This window comes from Ursus americanus, chromosome 20 (genome assembly GCF_024610735.1).
Source record: "Ursus americanus isolate L20-20 chromosome 20, mUrsAme1.1.p, whole genome shotgun sequence".
Classification (NCBI taxonomy): Eukaryota; Metazoa; Chordata; class Mammalia; order Carnivora; family Ursidae; genus Ursus; species Ursus americanus.
The window spans coordinates 20,522,430-20,541,611 of record NC_142146.1 but is presented as its reverse complement, the minus strand read 5'-3'; the positions used below and the strand labels follow the sequence as shown (position 1 = coordinate 20,541,611).

Sequence of the window (19,182 nt, the reverse complement as noted above, 5' to 3'; positions counted from 1 at the left end):
ACCACTGCTATAAGCTTTGGGATTGCAGGTGGTGCCAACATTTCACTTCTAAGATGATAGAGGAGGCCAGACTGCTAAGACTTAATCTGTGTATATTTGAGAAGTATTAAAAGTTTTAGATGCATTTTAAAACACCAAGCTGTGTTCAAAATAGTTTGTTACTACTAATATTTTTTTTTAAAGGCACATTTGGACAGTATAAACCAACTCAGAGTGATAATGTTAGCTGTGTTATTTATTCCATTATTGATAACTGTATAGATAGCTGACCGACTTCAGAGAACGAATAAAATACGGTATTCTGACAGAGAGCCAAATAAAATTTAAAACGAGCACGAATTGAACGTAAGTAACTTATAGGCATTGCCTGCTTTTGTGAGGTATCTCTTGACTTGTACTTCTGAGTCCTTCCTTGGCGGCACTATTTGTTGACTCCTCAGTTAGCCTAAATTATATAATTAACTGTGATGACCATTCTTAGAAGGTCATCTTAAGATTTCTCAAAGTGACTCAGAGAAATTATGTCTTGGTATTTAGGAAACATGTCTATGCACATTGTTTCATAGCTGTGTTCTGTGTGTATTTTTTAAACTATATGTCGTCATCTACCTTGAAGTAGTGTTGTAACTACAAACCTATAATTTACTCTACTTTTAAGTTCTTCCTTCTGATAAACTTATCTATTCATATTGGGTCTAATTATAGCTCAGGGTGTAACCGTGTGTATTATTTGTCTGAATGAGTGAGCTTGTCTGGCAACAAGGGGCTGTTGTTGCCAAAGCTTTATTGTCATCTGGCTTGAATATATTCTGTCTGTACCTCACCGTCAGCTTCAGGAGAGGTTAGGTAAAGTGTAACCTGGGGCAGGAATGTTATACTCTGGCCCCTTGCTCTGCTTCTCAGTATATTTCAGCACTTTGCAATAAACTTGGCTAGCTATGATTTTTTTTTTTACTTCATCCTTTTTAAATAAGAGAAATCCAAACTAGAGATAAAATTGAACTCTTCTTCATTCCCCATCTTCAGAGCTATCCCATCCCCCTACTCCTCTTTTCTCCTGTTCCCTGCACAACCACTGTCATGAATTTAGGCCTATCTTTCCAGTTCATTTCTTCAAAGACTTTGACATAGATATGTATCCATAAACAATATAAAATACTATTTTTATATTTCTAGTTTATACAATAAGATCACACTGTGTACTTACGTTGCAACTTGCTTTCCTCATATAGCATTTTAGTAGACTTTTGGGGCATACTTGTTCTTAATATGAAAACTTGGTACATATGTAAGAACATATCTAACACATAAGTAAGTTATGAGACCTATAATAAAACAGGTAACTCCTGAATCCACCATGCATACTGGAAAGTAGAACATCACCAGAACCAGTAAAGCTCCTGTGTGCTACTCCTCCACCATCTGATTCTACCCAGGAAACTACTCTTCTGAGCTTTGTTATCATCCATATTCTTGCTTATCACATATATTTGTGTCCTCAACAATACATTTTCTTGTTTGCTTATTTTTAAACTTGGTGAAAATAATATCATACTGTATATATTCCTTTAGACTCACTTTTTTTTTATTCAATATGACACTTTTAAGATTAATCCATGTTAATTAGTATGTTTCCACTGTTATGTAGTATTCCTTTGGGTGCATTTATTCCTTTTTCTGTCAGTGGACATTTGTGTTATTTCCAATTTTGCTATTAAAAATAGTGTTTCCATGAACATTCTTGTATATGTCTTCTGGTGCACATGTGTAAAAGTTTCTCTGGGGACAGTACCTACGAATGCAATTGAAATGTAGTAATAGAGGAGTATATAGATTAACTAGATAAGTCCATCCACATTCTTATCCAAAGTGATTGAACACTCTTCAGCAATGTATAGTTCTTGTTTTTCCACATCCTCATCAGCACTTGGTTTTGTTATGCATTTATCTTTGCCTATACATTGTGTAAAGTAATACTGAACTGTAATTCTAAGTTTCATGTCCCTGATATTAATGAGACTGGGTATTTTTCATATGCCTTATTGGCCATTCATGTTACTTCTTTCTGGAAATGCCAACTTTTGTCTTTTCTAAGGGGTTGCTAGTCTTTTTCTTATTGATTCATAGGAATTCGTATACTCTGGACACTAGAATTTGCTCAATTTTAAGTGATCCAAATATCTTTTCTCAGTTTGTGGTTTGTCAGTCTCTTTAGGCAACCTCTAAAACTTCTGACTTTTGCATTGACGTGCTTAATCCATCTACAACAAAGGTTTGTATATTTATTGAAGTAAAAAATCCAGTTTCTCTATTTGCCATATACAAAAACTGTTTTCTTAGCCCCATTACTTCTGACATATATCAGATTCCTGTAAGTGTGTGGAAAAGTTTGAGGGATTTCTTTGAGCTTCCAAACACATTTTAGAATCAAGTTGTCAAGTTTCATTTTTTAAATAACTGTTAGACTTTTGATTGGAATTGCATTGGATCAGACATCTACAGGATGCTGGGTCTCCCTACTCATAAACGTGGTATCTCTCTCCATTTATTTAATTCTCTTTGTATTTCAATAAGTTTTATAATTTCGTCCATTAAAATATTTTTATGAAACTTACTCATAGTTTTTTTTGTTATTTTTAGTACTACTATAAAAGCTATTTTAAAAGATAATTTCTAATTTTGTTGGTGTGTTGAAATACAGTTGATTTTTCATATTGATCTTAAATCTAGCCACTTTGTAAACTTTTATTTTTTATTTTTATTTATTTTATTTTATTTTATTTTTTATTTTAAAGATTTTATTTATTTATTTGACAGAGAGAGAGACAGCCAGCGAGAGAGGGAACACAAGCAGGGGAGTGGGAGAGGGAGAAGCAGGCTTCCCACGGAGGAGCCTGATGTGGGGCTCGATCCCACAACGCTGGGATCACGCCCTGAGCCGAAGGCAGACGCTTAACCGCTGTGCCACCCAGGCGCCCCTGTAAACTTTTATTAAGCTTGATAAATTGTGTATAGATTTTTCTGTGTACATAAATACTGCAAATGCTCAATTTTATTTTTTCCATCGCAATCTATATACCTTTTGTTTTTTTCCTTCCTGTGTGTTTCATACCTTAATGAATATGATCTCTAGTGCAGTAATGATTAGAAGTAGGTATAGTAAGCATCCTTATCTTGTTCCTCAGTTTTAAAGGGTATGCTTTTGATATTTGTCACTGAATGTATTAGTTGCTGTGAGGTTTTTTATAGATGTTCTTTATCAGGTTAAAGAAATTTCCATCTATTACAGTTTTGCTAAAAGTTGTTTTTTGGTTTTTGGTTTTTTTATCATGAATGGCTATTATTAAGCCTCTTGAGTGGTTTTCCTGCACCCATTGAGATTATCCATTTTTTTCAACTTTAATCTCTTAGGTAAATAACACTAATAATTTTCTATTAAACTATCCTTGCATTCCCAGAATATATCCCAACTTAGTTAAGATGCATGCTTTTTCTATATACTGCTTAACAATGAAGTTTTTGTAGATATAAACTAATTTCAAAATAAGAAAGAGTAGTAGCTGAATTTTTGTTGACAATAAAATCTTCCCCAAAAGGTTGCCCACTATGCTACAGGGTGTGAGGGGCATTTATGGCTATTAGATGAGGGTATTAGCCTGATGTAGCAAAAAGACCACCGAAAAGCTAAATTATAATCTCATTTTGCTCTCTGTTCACTCGAGAGATTATAATTCAGTTGACTTATGTGGGCCTTATTTTCCTCGTGAGTTTGTCTGAGACTCGGGGACAGATGTTTATTACTAGTAGCCGTGTGGCTTCACTTGCTTTCCTATTAATCCGTTGTCATCAAACAAACATGTACTTACTAGGCCCTAAGACAAAGCTAAAATCTATTCCTCAGGGAACTTCTAGGGAGGGACAGAAAGGTAAACACTTCAAAAACTGTTCTAAGGACCCCTGGCTGGCTCAGTTGGTAGAGCATGTGACTCTTGATCTTGGGATTGTGAGTTCAAGCCCCACATTGAGCATAGATCTTACTTAAAATTTTTTTTAATTAAAAACATGGTTATAAAATGAAATTATACATCTTGTTTTCTATAGACCACACTACTTATGATACATAGGGGTTGAGGGGGCAGAGATTCTTTGGCTGAAAAAGAGAGAAAAGAGGAAGCTTGAGATGGGATATGATACTTGAGCTGACTTTTATGGATGATGAACATTTACTGATCTCCATGAACCTCATTTGTATTCTCAGTTGTTAACAAAGGAATTGGACTACTTTTTATTAGCCTTTTTTTTCTCTAGTGGCCCTTCTGTCTTCAAAAATTTGTCTCTTTCACCCTGTGACTATATCATTAAGTAATACCAGCATCTTTTCTTCATAGAGTATTGACGATATTGACAAATGAATCATCATATAGAATTACCCTATTTGTTATGTTTTTGTGGAATTGCTCAATTTATTGTTACCATAAATAGAATTTTTTAAATTCCAGGGTTTACATAATCTCTAAGCACATTTCATTTGTATGTCTTATTTCAGTGCTGGACCCAAAGGAGACAACATTTATGAATGGAGGTCAACTATATTGGGACCCCCAGGATCTGTCTATGAAGGAGGGGTGTTCTTTCTTGACATTACCTTTTCACCAGACTATCCGTTTAAACCCCCTAAGGTCAGTATGAAGTATGCATCCATTTTTAGCAATATGTATTGTTGTATATGTATATACATATACATATTCTTAAATATACATATCTAGGAATGCATGTCTATTCTGTTAACATAGACAACTTCCCAGGGCTAATTGTATGTAAGAAGAAACAGAATGTGAAAAATTATAGGCTATTTCCCTACCCCGTCCCCTTACTCATATTTCATTGCTTTTTCTCATCCTTTCTCAGTGTCTCCTTTCTGTGGTTTATGTTGTAATATAACATAAAACAGCACATTATGGGTGGAACTAGGTGAGTGAGAATGGGCCTACGCCAGCACTAGAACCCAGAAAACCAGACATAGCCTGAAGCTGGAGCCAGAGCGAAGCCCAAGAGCCAGACTAATTGCGGAGGGAGCCCCACTAAGGCAAGTCTCAGGGCACCAGCTACGGAGTTTTGATGCCTCCACAGTTCAGCTACTCACATGACATATACATGCACTAGAATGGAAAGTGTGACCTACAAAGACTTAAAAGTGATGCCAAGAACATTTAGTGAAAACGTATTTGTAATAGTTGATTAATATAAATGACTAATTAATGAACCATAGGGAAATTTACATTTATTTAAGACAAGATTATATACTTCAAGAATTCTTCACATTCCTTTATACTGCCTGTAAGTTAGTCATTTGATGAGTTTAAATTTATTCTCCACTTTGGAAAGGGAAAGACCCTAAGAACACTGACTCTCTGCGTTGGCCACCAAGAAAAAATTCTCATTTGACCTGACTTTAACCTCGCGTGCAGAGGGAAGTAAAACTTGCTCGAGTTGTAGGTTGGAATGGACAGTTTTAAAAAGCAAAAATAGGATGATAACCTTTACCATGAAATTCTGTAATTCCCCTCCCTCCCTCTCACTCTCCCTCTTTTTTCTTCCTTCCTTTCCATTGATGCTTGAATATTGGTTTGCTACCAAAGCAAAAGTAATAACTATAATTTTACCAAAGAAGAAACCAAGGCACAGAGAATTTAAGTAACTTTCCCAGCATTACACAGCAAGCAAATAGTAGTGTCTGTATTTGAACCCAGGAAGTCTGACTCCAAAGCCCATGTTCCTTTCTACATTACATGATACATTTTATCCAAGCTGACAGAACTGGTAGCACTGGTGACCACCCATACCTGCATTAGGTTGGTTTTTTGTGACAAAGCCATAGTACATCTAATATTTATTTTCTCCTTTTACTGGAATGGACTTTTTGTTTTTCATTCTACTTGGGACCAGCCCATAAATCACCTGGAGTACTTACTGCACTGCTGATGATGTGAGGACCTATCTCTGACAGCCTCTTCAGTAAATGAAATACAGAGTGGGGAAGGGGAGGGACAATTCCAATCAGGCAGTTGTGCTGCTTGTGAGTTTGGTATAGGCTGTTCTGTACATCTGAAATATACATCTCAGAAAATGTGCGGGCTTATCCAAGTTCTGCACGACAGAAATGTGTAGATTAAAGCTAGAAAGGAGAACTAATAGATTAGATAAAATAATTCAGTTTCCAGAAAGGCCTCAATGGACTGAAAAGATGGTCCTAATAAGATAGAATTTAACACAACTAAATGCATAATATTTCAGCGACAAGCAGAAAGAAATCATGATACATGATAGGAGAGACCTACTTTATTTTCATACAAATAAAATCTGTGGGATTTTGGCTGACTAAAATTCTGTGGGAACTTAAGGTTCCTGAAGTCTTAAGGAGACATTTTTAGGAGTACAATCCTCGGAACTCTAAAGCAATTGCACTGTATCTGGAGTGCTTCATTCACTCCTAAGTTCTTCATTTTAAGAACAAAACAAAAATAAGCTGGGGAGAGAGTCATCTACATTCTTGAACTTCTTCTCTGGGTAAAACACTGCAGTGGATATCAGTTGTGCCAACTCATTTCTTTTCTAAAACACCGTACTGAGGCTTGGGTGTTCCCTTTCACAGATGAGAAAACTTAGATGAGGCTTAGAGAGGTTTCCAATAATAGACAACCAAGCATTTACTGATTTCTGACTTCACAGACCATATATTTTCCACTGAATTATACACAGTTAACCTGGAGATGTTCACTAGTAAAAATAGAACGTAGGAGGAATGTGATATCTGTCCTCAGATGTTTTAGGAACTATGGTGTGGGTTAGGATTTAGGCCTTATTTTGGATGGCTGGATGGGACAAAAATAGAAGCGGAAGGGTGTCAGTTACAGGGAAATAGATGTTAATTCTTACGAGGAAAATCTGACCCACAGCTGCATAGTCTACTTTTGAATAGCTCTACTGAGACAGTGGGCGTCTTTTTACTCAGAGTAAATATTTGCCAATATTCCTGTTAAAAAAAAAACAAAAACAAAAACAGAAAACAGAGTTAGTACCTGTCAAGAATAGTACCAGAAAAAAATAAGTTCCTCCACTGAATGAATTTGATTAAACAATCTCTTAGGACAAAGGAAAAATCAAATTTTGGTAACTCAGATCGTAATTTAAATGCACATTTATTAGAAACCTATGGGAAGTTTTGAAAGAATTACCGCCACCTAATTTATCAGTTTTAGAAACCAGATTTTGTAGGCAGATATGCTATTCTAAGTGGGGGAAAGTTTGTGGGTGTCTTGAAAGCTGTTAATTAAAACAAAGGCTTTTTTTGTTAATAGTTTTCAAGTACCCTGTCTGTGCCTTTCTAATCTCCTATTATTCTAAATAGGCTGCTTTTGGAGTTGTCCTGGTTTTTTTTCTCCGTTACCCTCATCCTTTTCCATCAACCTTAGCCACATATTTTGATTAATGAAACATTTCCCAATGCTCTGAAGAATGAACCGGATAGCAGTAGGTGTTAGAGAGAATGATTGGTGAAACCAGAGGTTCACAAATAAATCTGATTGGCCATCTGTTTGGCTATCTAATGGTTATCAGATATCCATACCATAAAATTAGTCTATAGCATTATGGGATCCATGAGATAACTTTTCCCAAACTCTTACACTTGGAATCCTTAGTGAGGATTTTAAATGCTCTCATGCTCAGATTAAATAATTTAACATATAAACCATTTAGCCATGTTTATATGTTTAAAAACATCAATAAATAAACCTCTATGACTTAAAATGTGAAAAAATAAATAAATACTGTAGTGCTCCAGTATATCGTGTAAATGTCAGTGGATTGATTTGGATGTCTCTTCAAGACATAGGAACTTTTTGGAAATAGGATTTCATTAGTTTGAATATCCCACACTCCACTAGCTAATTTTTCAAAATCAGATGAACTATTCCAATAATTTCTTCCAAAATTCATCTAAATTTTAATAAGGCAAGGAAAACAATTTTTAATTGAGTATGTAATGTTCACTAAATTTAGTATACTAGTTTTAAATAGGTCAAGTACTTGTTACACTTGCAAGTGCCGTATCAGTACAATTCTTAGCACATTGATTTTCTTATATAATCAATATGTTTAGGCCTCTTTTTACTAAATCTACAGGAGTTTTGTTTGTATGACATTGTTAACTGTGTCTAAAGTATCTGATGCCAGGTCTTTAGGTGAATATTTAACCATCAATGATAATATTATTTCTCAGGGAAAATATTCATTTAATGAAACTGTCTAGGAATAACATATGGCCCCCCCAAGAAAAAAAGGAAGAAGAATAAATTACTGGTATATCCCCAAGTTTTTTGATAACTGTATTTCTTTCATTATTGATAGATATTTTAGTGTTCTAATTCAGATATCTCTATTTATAAAGTAGAAATTGCTTTATATCTTTTGGGGGATTACATATTCTTATTTATATTACAGATAATTACTCCTGTGCTCAAAACCTACACTTTTTTATAAGTCTGGTATATAAATTACTTAAATGTTTTTAACTCTACAAAACCTACATATTTGTTACAGAATAAAAAGAGATAAGCAAAAGGGAAAATTTAAATTACCTATAATCCTAACTCCAAAATTAATTATTCATGCCATTTTGTATATCTCTTTTGAGATTTTGTTCTCTGCATTTAAATATACTATATGCATACACACAAATATATACATAACTATTGGTCCATAGTCCCCCTGGTTTTAGGATTACTTTTTACCTAATATTCTATTTTCACCCAACACTCTGTATTTTCCAATAAATATATAGCTGCATTAGAATTATTGAGGCTCCACAGTATTCCATTATATAAATATACCAAATTTAATTTCCTGTTATTGGACATAAGCTGTTGCCAGTATTTTTGTTATAATCAGTGATGTGATGAGCATCCTTTTAATTGCATATTTTGTATACTTGCATAATTATTTCCTGAGGCTGAATTTGTTGCCATAAAACTTCTGGGTAGATGGGTTTATGCATATTTGTAGAGTTTTGTTAAAGGCTGACAAATTGTCCTCCGGAAAAATTTTAGCAATTGACATCATGGCCATCAACATAGTGATAGTACAGTACTTCCCTTCACTCTGCTCGGCTCTGTGAATTCCTAGTCCTTTTTAATCTTTGCCAACCCAGTAGATGAGAAATAATATTTCATGGTTGCTTTACTTTATATTTATTTGACTACCAGTGAGATGTGGAAGTTTTCACATATACCATTGTCCCAGTTATTTCTCTTTTTGTGAATAATATGGAAGTGTTTTTTCTTGAAAGTTACACACCAAATAAAATTAATAAACATACTTGAAAAAATCAGAAGCAAAATAATAGAATATGTTTTATTTCTATATTGTTTTATTTCTATGTTATTTTTTTCTACTAAAAACACTTTGAAAATATTGTGACACCTTGTGTCTGATATTTTGTGTCTCAGAGATTCTAATGACATACATGCAAACTAAGTCACATTAGATAACACGTAGATCTTTGTTTTTACAGTAGGAATCATAGAGGTAGCCTATTCATAATTTGGCTTTTTCTGTCTCCCCATGGATCTGGATATTTTATTTAAAAAATAAGTGGGCATTTTATTTTTTTAAAGATATTTATTTGAGAGAGAGAGAACACGCACGTGTGTGCACATGAGCCAGGGGGAGGGGCAGAGGGAGAGGGAGAAGTAGACTCCCCGCTGATCAGAGAGCCTGATGTAGGGCTTAATCCCAGGACCCTGGGATCATGACCTGAGCTAAGGCAGACCCTTAACCTACTGAGCCACCTCGGCACCCAATAAATAGGCATTTTAAACAGATTTAAGAGTAAGTAGGTAGGAAAATGAAATATGTTTGTTATTTTAGTGTTTCAGGCAGCCCATGCACAAGTCAAACATGCTATGTGTTCATATCTATTGCTGGAAAACACTGTTTTCTTTGGTAATGGCAAGATGATATCTGCCAGTAGGTATTTTCCAAAAAGGAATAATAAAAGTTGTGCCTAAAATGTTTAAAAATTTGCATACATATGTAGAAGTATTTGTGTGAGAAAAAGAAAGCTCTTTAATATTAATATCTAAAAGCTTATTTATTTTTTCATAACAAATTTTATCAAATATATTTGAAAATAAATCTTAGAGATCACCTCAGAGTGTATTTTATGTTTTATGGTTTTAATTTTTTTATAAAATCTTACCGTGACTTGCTTACTAATGAAATGTCATTAAATGGGAAAGGTTTTAACTGCTTTCAGACAATGAAATAGGTAATTTAGGTCCATCAGATTTTCAGAATTTTTATTTTATTATCATCATTAGATTTTAAGCTTTAATTGACAGGTCAGGGCTAATCATGAATACGGTAGCTAATTAGTTATAGTAAGAAGCAGTGATGTTCAGCATTTAAAAGCCAGAGAGAGATCTATAACAAAAGTTCAATAAGGAGATCTACTTTTTATTCAAATTAGGTTATTATTTACTTGTTTTTATGGTTGTTTCTATTTCTGCCGTTGTTCAAAGAAGAAAGCTGATGGCTTATCTCAGTATTTTCATAAAGAGCAATTGTTTACATGTGTAAATGCAACTTCTCACTCGTTTGTTCTGGCCTTGGGGGTAGAATACGTAGTTGTCCTGGAGTGAAATGAATTAACTTGTTTAACCTGAGTTCATTTGTTCATATGAAGCCTGGCTGAGGATTAAGTACTTTCATACCTATTGATTTGCCTTTTTGGTATCTCCAGTTTAACACCCAACAGTCACCTCAAACTTCCTTGGTCCAAAACCAAACTATTAATTGCACAACCCCATCCCACTCCTGCCAAACCAGCTCCTCCAGGCTTGCCCCTCTCAATGAGTGAGAATTCCATTTTTCTAGTGGCTAAAGTTAAAAACTTGCAGTCATCCTTAACTTCTCTCACAGCCTAGCCAGACCCAGGTTCACTGGCTCAAGATAAATATTCAAAATAAATCTAGAATCTAACCATTTCTCATCATCTCTCCGTAGTAACAAGCACTCTGGCCCAAGCCACCATCAATTGCTCCCTTTCCCCAAATTATTGTGGAAGTATCCTGTCTTGTCTTCCTGCTTCTGCCTTATCCCTTCTGCCGCGTACACCCCTCTACCAAATGGTCCTTTTATAATGTAAGTCATGTATGTCCATTCTTTGCCTAAAGCTTTTCAGCAGTTCCCAACTCACTGAATAAAAACACATAAAACCCTGTTCACAATATACTTTTCAAAATCACTGTCACTCTTGACTCAAGTACTCTAAAGCATGTTTCTTCCACAGAGCCTTTCATTTGCTCTTCCTTCTGCTTTCATTGTTTTCCTCTACCTAAAATTCTTGTGGCTCACTCCATTTGTCACTTTAGGTATCTGCTCAAATGTTATCTTTTCAGAGAAGCTCTGGGGTGACAACTCCCAACCACCTTCTGCTCCCCATGAAATTCCCCACCATACCCACCATACTTGATTTTTCCCCATAGCACTTCTCCCTCCTGGCATTATATATTTCTTTATCTAAGGGTTTATTATGTTTTCCTTTCTTCAGTTAGCATGTAAACTCTGTGAGCACAGGGACTTTGTCCATCTTGATGTCACTCCTAAATTCCTGGCACCTAGAACAGTGCCTGGAGATTTAGTAGGCATTCAGTAAAAAGATGTTGAATTAATTTAATCCATACTAGTTTGCCATAAAGACAGTATTCATTACTACCATCACCCCCATTTGTAGACTAGAAAACTGAGACTCATGGAGGTCAAGTGGTGCACGGGTCACATAGAAGGTAGGTAGCAAAACTGGAAACCAAATCCAGTTCTAAACTGAACTTTTCATACCCCACTTGTGGAGAAGCTTTAAATTGCTCATGTCCCTGGAAGAAGGAACACTTGTACTTAGATTTTACACTCTGGTATAAGTTAATTATATCAGATCATTCTCTAAATCAGGTTTTTTGGGAGGGAGATGAAATTGATGATACAAGGAGGAAGGAATGTCAGGAGGAGATTTCAAGTGCCTGTCTTTCAGTTTTGGCAAGTATCCTTTTTCCAAAAGCACCTGGCGCTTTTCTCCAGCGAATTCCTACTTCACAGACACTGAAGTATTAATTCTGTGTTGAACAGTAAGTAACTGATTTCTGGATTTTGTTAGCCCTAAGCAAAAGAGAAGTTACTTCCTATTTCACAGGTCATTTTCACACTTAATCACTGTCAGAACAGCCTTTTATCCTCAGTGTCATGACTGGGCTACAGTATTACTTGTATCTCATGAGTCAGTAAGTTTTCTTTTTTAGTCTATTCTCCTTTGCGATAAACCATTTTAAAATGCCCTGCTATAATTTAATGTTGTGTGAAATTTCAAAATGAATGTAATGAGTAAAAATAGATCATAACGATGGCCATTATCTTCCTGCTTTTGTTGTATCCATTTGTGTGTCCAACCCCCCCCAACTATTACTAATTTAAGAATTACTAGGAAGAAGGATTGGATTTTATTTGTTTTCATGGCAAGGAATACCAACTTTATTTGTTCTAAACCAAATTATATATGCCAATAAACTAAAAGGGAATCAGTCATTTGGCTGACAGGAAGTTCAAATACATCATATTTTATGAGGAGCTTTCTCTCTAGTTTTCTGTAGTTTAATGCAGTCCCAGACTTTGGAGAAAGACCTTTAGTTTATCATTGTTTTCTCTGAAATGTTTATGCCCAAGACATCTTAATCTATTCGGGTTGGATCAGAGTTTGCCCAGGCTCGGATGGAGTTGGTATATAGTCGGCCTCTCTGATAATCTACTCACACAGCCCTATCAGAGTCTTGCCGTAGAACTGGGGATCTCAAACAAGTATTTTGCAGCGTTCCTTCATACTCTGGAGTTCCTTTCTCTGTGACCTCACTCCATATGGGACTTGGTATTTGTTGATATTACTGTCAGCATAACTGAAAGGAATGGGCAGACCTAAATTCCTTCACAACGGATGTTTCTCTGTTGGGGAGGGGAGTGTCAATGAACAAAGAAAATTGGATTGAGACAACATTCAGATATTTGGAAAATGAGGAGCTTTCTTGCTGTCACAGCCAGGCGAAGATGACAACTCACTTATCAAAGAGAGAGGTGAATTCTCCAAAGAAAGTTTCCCAGATTTAAACAAATGACACTCTCCCCTCACAAGGGTTTTCTGAAGAGAAAAGTGTCGGGTGGCTTCAAAATGAAATCTTCAGGATCCCAAACATCAAAGGGCAGGGATCCACTATTTCCAGAAAATAGGGAACATTAGGAGCTCTGAGAGAAACGCCATGAGTCACAGAAGGTTGAGGGACAATAAGGCAGTGTTAAAGGAATAGTCTTGTGAAGAGGGAAACTTCTGCACAACTGAGCCAGAAGATGCTTCAGATTTGCAATTTTCTTAACCTTGTAGAAAAGAGCCCCTAATGAGAACAGATCAAGACAGAAAAAACAGCTTGTGTTGATTAAGTGTCTGTAAATTTTAAAACAAATTATTTTCTATCATCCACTTGAGAAATGAGATGGTGAAATGGTATTCTACATGTAAGAAAAAATGATGATAGTCTCTACTTTATTTAAAAGTATTACTTGTTTGGATAGCTATATCTAATGCTGTTTTGTTCCAGGTTGCATAGAACGGGGAGGTCTGAGTTAATTTTTAAGACTTCCAGCCAAATATCAACTCCTTTATGGCAAATGATCAAGTTTCCTTGATTTTTTTTCCATAGAGTTGGATCTGGATCTCTTGATAAGATTGCAGCCTCTTAGAGATTTGCTTAAGCAGGTCCAAGGAAAAATTAGGCAGGGAGAAAGGAATGTTCTCAATTCCCAGTTGGCCAAGATCATAGTCAGTATGTAATCATGGCTTGTCACTGAGTTAGGGGAAGATATTATCGACTGGCCTTTGCAAGCATTATGCAGGTCTTCCCCTGTAGAAAATAAGGAGGAGCAAAGTCATACAAAAGTTAAAGATTATGAATAAACTAGACCTAGCATCAGATAGCTACACTAATTCATACAGGTATAACTATTCTAAGCAATCAGATACATTTTTCTTATGGTATTAGTATGTTAGCAGAAACTTGCCAAAAATCACTATAAGTTCTTATTAGTTGCTATTTAAAATGTCTGTGTTAAGGCTAATTTATAAAGCAAAGATTTATTGAGCCCATATGGCTTTCTAGGCCTTGATATATAAAGATCTATAAGACAGACCCAGGGACCATGTAGACAAGGAGAACAGGCAGGGACTTATACAATAGTCCAGGCTAGAAAAGAATGAAGACTGAGCTTCGGGGATAAAGACAAGGAGAATGATATATGAATTCTTTTTTTTTTTTATTCTTTTATTCAGTAAATATGTGTGTACCATGCACCGACCAGATACTGAATGTATAGAAATGCCTCTTCTTGCAGAGTTTACATTCAAGAAATGATAGAAGATTCCTCAATTTCAGCATGATTGATATTTCGGGCAAGATAATTCACTCTTGTGGAGGGATACCCTTTTCAATGTAGGATGCATAGCAGCATCCCTGGCCTCTACCCACTAGGTGCCAATAATAGGCTTTCTCCCCCACTCTCAGCCCCCCAGTTTGTGACAAACAGAAATGTCTCCAGATATTGTCAAATGTCCTCTGGAGGCCCTAGGGAGATCACCTGTGGTTGAGAAGCAGAATTTTTTTTTATTTGAATATAGTTGACACACAATGTTATGTTAGTTTCATTATACAATATAATGATTCAGCTTCTTTATATAGGATGGTAGTATGCTCACCACAAGTGTAGCTACCATCTGTCACCACACAATGCTCTTACATTCCCTGTGCTGTGCCTTTATTCCCATGGCTTGTTCATTTCATAACTGGAAGACTGTATCTTAAACTCCCCTTCAGCCATCTTGCCTACCCCCCATACCTCTTCCCTCTGCCAGCCATCAGTTTGTTTTCCATATCTATAAGTCTGATTCTGCTTTTTGTTTGTTTGTTTAGAGAAGCACTATTTTAGCAGTAGTGTTGGTATCCATTGGTAACTGGTTAGAGACATCTATGAGAAGTCTCCAGTTTCTACTCTGAGTAACCAAGACCAGGAGGGGTTGGGGGGACATGCTTCCTATGAGGAACCTATAGGACATTTGGGTGGGAAATGTTCATTAGGCAGCTTTACAGATCTGGAATTCAAGTGAGTGATGTTAACTAAAGATACAGGTTTGGGGATTAAAACTCTAAAATAAATGACCTCACCCACAGAAATATGCAATTTTAAACCAAACTGAGTTTTTGGAGCTAAAAATTTCCGTAATAGGTTTCCCAAGGGAAAGACTGATAATTGAAAAGATTAAGAAAACACACGTTTTCTCTTTTTCATTATGTGCTTGGTGTTTGGGGATTGGAGGTTATTTTCCATGCAAGAGTACACAGTAATGCCTCACAAAATATCATATTCTTATCTTAAAAAGACTCATCTGTTAATAAATCATAAAAGCATGAACAATTATACCAAGTCAAATAAATTACTCTTCCCACAAGTGCCTAACTAAGGCCTAAAATAAATCAAAATAATTACTCCTGCAAGGGAATGGACTAAATGCCCTTCTTTAAGCTCTCCTTGAGTCTTTTGTTTTAGCTTCAAATTCTACTGACATTTTGGTGGTTATGGAGAGTTGTGTATTAGACATCATTCTGTATTTTTTAATGCCTAGTATTTTATGCTAACATTATACTGTAATTTTCCATTCATTATCTCACTTGAACCTCTCACTTTGAGAGGTAGGTTTCATTATCAAGGAAATTGAAACTTTTAAGTAATGTGATTAGGATCACATAGCTAATAAGTGCCAGGGTCAGGATTAGAACTCCTAGCCTCCTGATTTCCATTCCAGGTGCCCCAACTCTTTATAGCTGTGGTAGGTAGCTAAGCTGTGAAGCGATCTTTGCTAAAAACACAGCAATCCGGTTTATTGCCAACAGCCATACTTTAGATGACCCCTTGCATTCTTTTCTGTAGTTGATGGGAAACATCCATTTTGCTTTTGTTTTTGTGGAGAATTGGGTTAAATAAGGTTTTTTGTTTGGGCATCTGCAATATTGTAAACCTATATATGTACGGTATATTATATATTTATATTTCTCTTATACATGGCCACTAATTTATTTTAAACTCTATCCCTATAGATTTATACACAATAGTTTATACAACAAGGAAATAATACATAAAGCAATATGTTTATTTCAAGTTTTTGCACCTATTTTCTTCATTTCCACATTTTTTCTTCCTTTCACACTTTAAAACAACATCTCTTCTATAGTGGTTTGCTTTTAAAACCAACTATTTCTTTTTTTTATTATTGAATTATACTTGACATACAGTATTAGTGTCAGGTGTACACCATAGTGATTCAACATTTTCTATACATTACAAAATGCTCACCATAAGTGTAGTCACCATCTGTCACCATACAAAGATATTACAGTATTGACTATATTCTCTGTGCCATATCTTTCATCCCACTGACTTATTTATTTTATAAGTGGAAATTTTTACCTCTTAATCCCCTTTGTGTATTTTGCCTATTTGCCTACTCTCCTCCCCTCTAGCAACCACCAGTTTTTTTTTCTGTATTTAAGAGTTCATTCATTCATTTGCTTTGTTTTTAAGATTTTACACATAAGTGAAGTCATAATGACAATTGTCTTTCTCAGTCTAACTTATTTCACTTTACTGTAGTAGCCCTGCATCCATTCATGTTGTTACAAATGGCAAGATTTAATTCTTTTTAGTGGCTGAGTAATATTCCATTTCACACACACACACACACACACACACACACACACACACACACACATATTCTTTATCCATTCGTGTGTCAATGGGTTGATTCCATAATTGGCTATTATAAATAATGCTGCAGGAAACATAGTGGTGCATGTATCTTTTCAAATTAGCGTTTTCATTTTCTTTGGGTAAATACTTAGTAGTGAAATTACTGGATCATATGGTATTTCTATTTTTAATTTTTTGAAAAGCCTCCATACTGTTTCCCACAGTGGTTGTATCAGTTTACATTTGCATTAAAAGTGTATGAACCTGAGTTCCCTTTTCTCCACATCGTTGGCAACACATTTTTTGTCTTTTTGATAGAAGCCATTCTTACTGGTGGGATATCTCATTCTGGTTTTGATTTGCATTTCCCTGATGATGAGTGATGTTGAACATCTTTTCATGTATCTATTAGCCATCTGTATGTCTTCTTTGGAAAAATGTCTATTCAGGTCCTCTACCCATTTTTTTAATCAGGTTGTTTGTTTTTTTGGTGTTGAGTTGCAGGAGTTCTTTATGTATTTTGGATATTAGCTCTTTATTGGGTATATCATTTGAAAATATCTTCTCCCATTTACTAGGTTGCTTTTTTGTTTTGTTGATGGTTTCCGTCATGTGCGAAAGCTTTTTATCTTGGAGTAGTACCAGTAGTTTATTTTTGCATTTGTTTCCCTTACTTTAGGAAGCATATCCATAAATAAGTTGCTAAGCCTGATGTCCAAGAGATTATTGCCTGTTTTCTTTTAACATTTTTGTGGTTTCAGGTGTCACATTTAGGTCTTTAATCCATTCTGAGTTTATTTTTGTGTATAGTAAAAGAAAGTGGCTTAGTTTCATTCTTTTGTATGTAGCTATCCAGTTTTCCCAACACCATTTATTGAAGAGATTTTCTTTTCCCCATTGTATATTCTGCCTTCTTTGTTGTAGGTTAGTTAACTGTATAAGCATGGGTTTATTTCTGGGCTTTCTGTCTTCTTCCATTGATATATGTGTCTATTTTTGTGCCAGTACCTAACATTTTGATTACTATACCTTTGTAATATTTCTTAAGATCTGGGATTGTGGTACCTCCAGCTTTGTTCTTTATTCTCAAGATTGCTTTTGCTGTTCAGGGTCTTTTGTGGTTCCATACAAATTTTAGAATTTTTTTCTAGTCTGTAAAAAATACTGTTGGTATTTTTTGATAGGGATTGCATTGAATTTGTAGATTGCTTTAGGCAGTATGGACATTTTAACAGTATTCTTTTCAACACACAGTCATGATATATCTTTTTCATTTGTTTGCGTCATCTTCAGTTTCTTTTATCGTGTCTTACAGTTTTCAGAGTACAGATTTTTCACCTTCTTGGTAAAATTTTTTCTTAGGTATTTTATTTTTTTGATGCGACTATAAATGGAATTGTTTTCTTAATATCTCTTTCTGCTACTTTGTTATTAGTGTATAGAAATGCAACCGATTTCTGTATATTAATTTTGTATTTTACTGAATTCATTTATTAGTTCTAATAGTTTTCTGATGGTGTCCTTAGGGTTTTCTATATATAGTATCATGTCATGCTAGTGACAGTTTTACTTCCTTAACAATACGAATGCCTTTTTTCTTCTTTTGTGTCTGATTGCTGTGATTAGGACTTGCAGTACTCTGTTGAATAAAAGTGGTAAGAGTGAACATTCTTGTCTCGTTCCTAATCTTAGAGCTTTAATAAAGCTTTTTACCATTGAGTATGATGTTAGTTCTGGGTTTGTCATATATGACCTCTATTATGTTGAGATATGTTCCCGCTATACTCATTTTATTGAAAGTTGTTATGATGAATGGATGTTGAATTTTGTCAGATACTTTTTCTACATCTAGTGAGATGACCATGTGATTTTTATTCTTCATTTTGTTAATGTGGTATATCATATTGATTGACTTGTGGATGTTGAACAGTCCTTACATCCCTGGAATAAATCCCACTTAACCATGGTGAATGATCCTTTTAAGGTATTGTTGAATTTGGTTTGCTAATATTTTGTTGAGGATTTTTGTGTCTATGTTCATCAGAGATATTGGTCTGTAATTTTTTTTGTACTGTCTTTATCTGGTGTTGATATCAAAATAATGCTGGCTTCATAGGATGAATTTGGAAACATTCCTTCATCTTCCATTTTTTGGAATAGTTTGTGAAGGATAGGTATTAACTTTTTATTAAGTGTTTGGTAAAATTCACCTGTGAGGCCATATGGTCCTGGACTTCTGTTTGTTGGGAGTTTTTTGATTACCAGTTCAATTTTGGTATTAGTTATCTGTCT

General features: G+C 35.1%; 1 protein-coding gene across 2 annotated transcripts in view; it reads left to right on the top strand.

The window, feature by feature from the left end:
- UBE2E2 (ubiquitin conjugating enzyme E2 E2) overlaps positions 1–19,182 on the top strand; it is a 357,299-nt gene that overhangs the window by 271,421 nt on the left and 66,696 nt on the right. The window contains exon 4 of one of the 2 annotated variants that reach the window (XM_045791659.2): positions 4,547–4,679. The exons of the other annotated variant lie outside the window; for it this stretch is intronic. Within the exon in view, the coding sequence (XP_045647615.1) occupies positions 4,547–4,679 (133 nt within the window). The remainder of the gene's footprint in view (positions 1–4,546; positions 4,680–19,182) is intronic. 2 annotated transcript variants of the gene reach the window in all.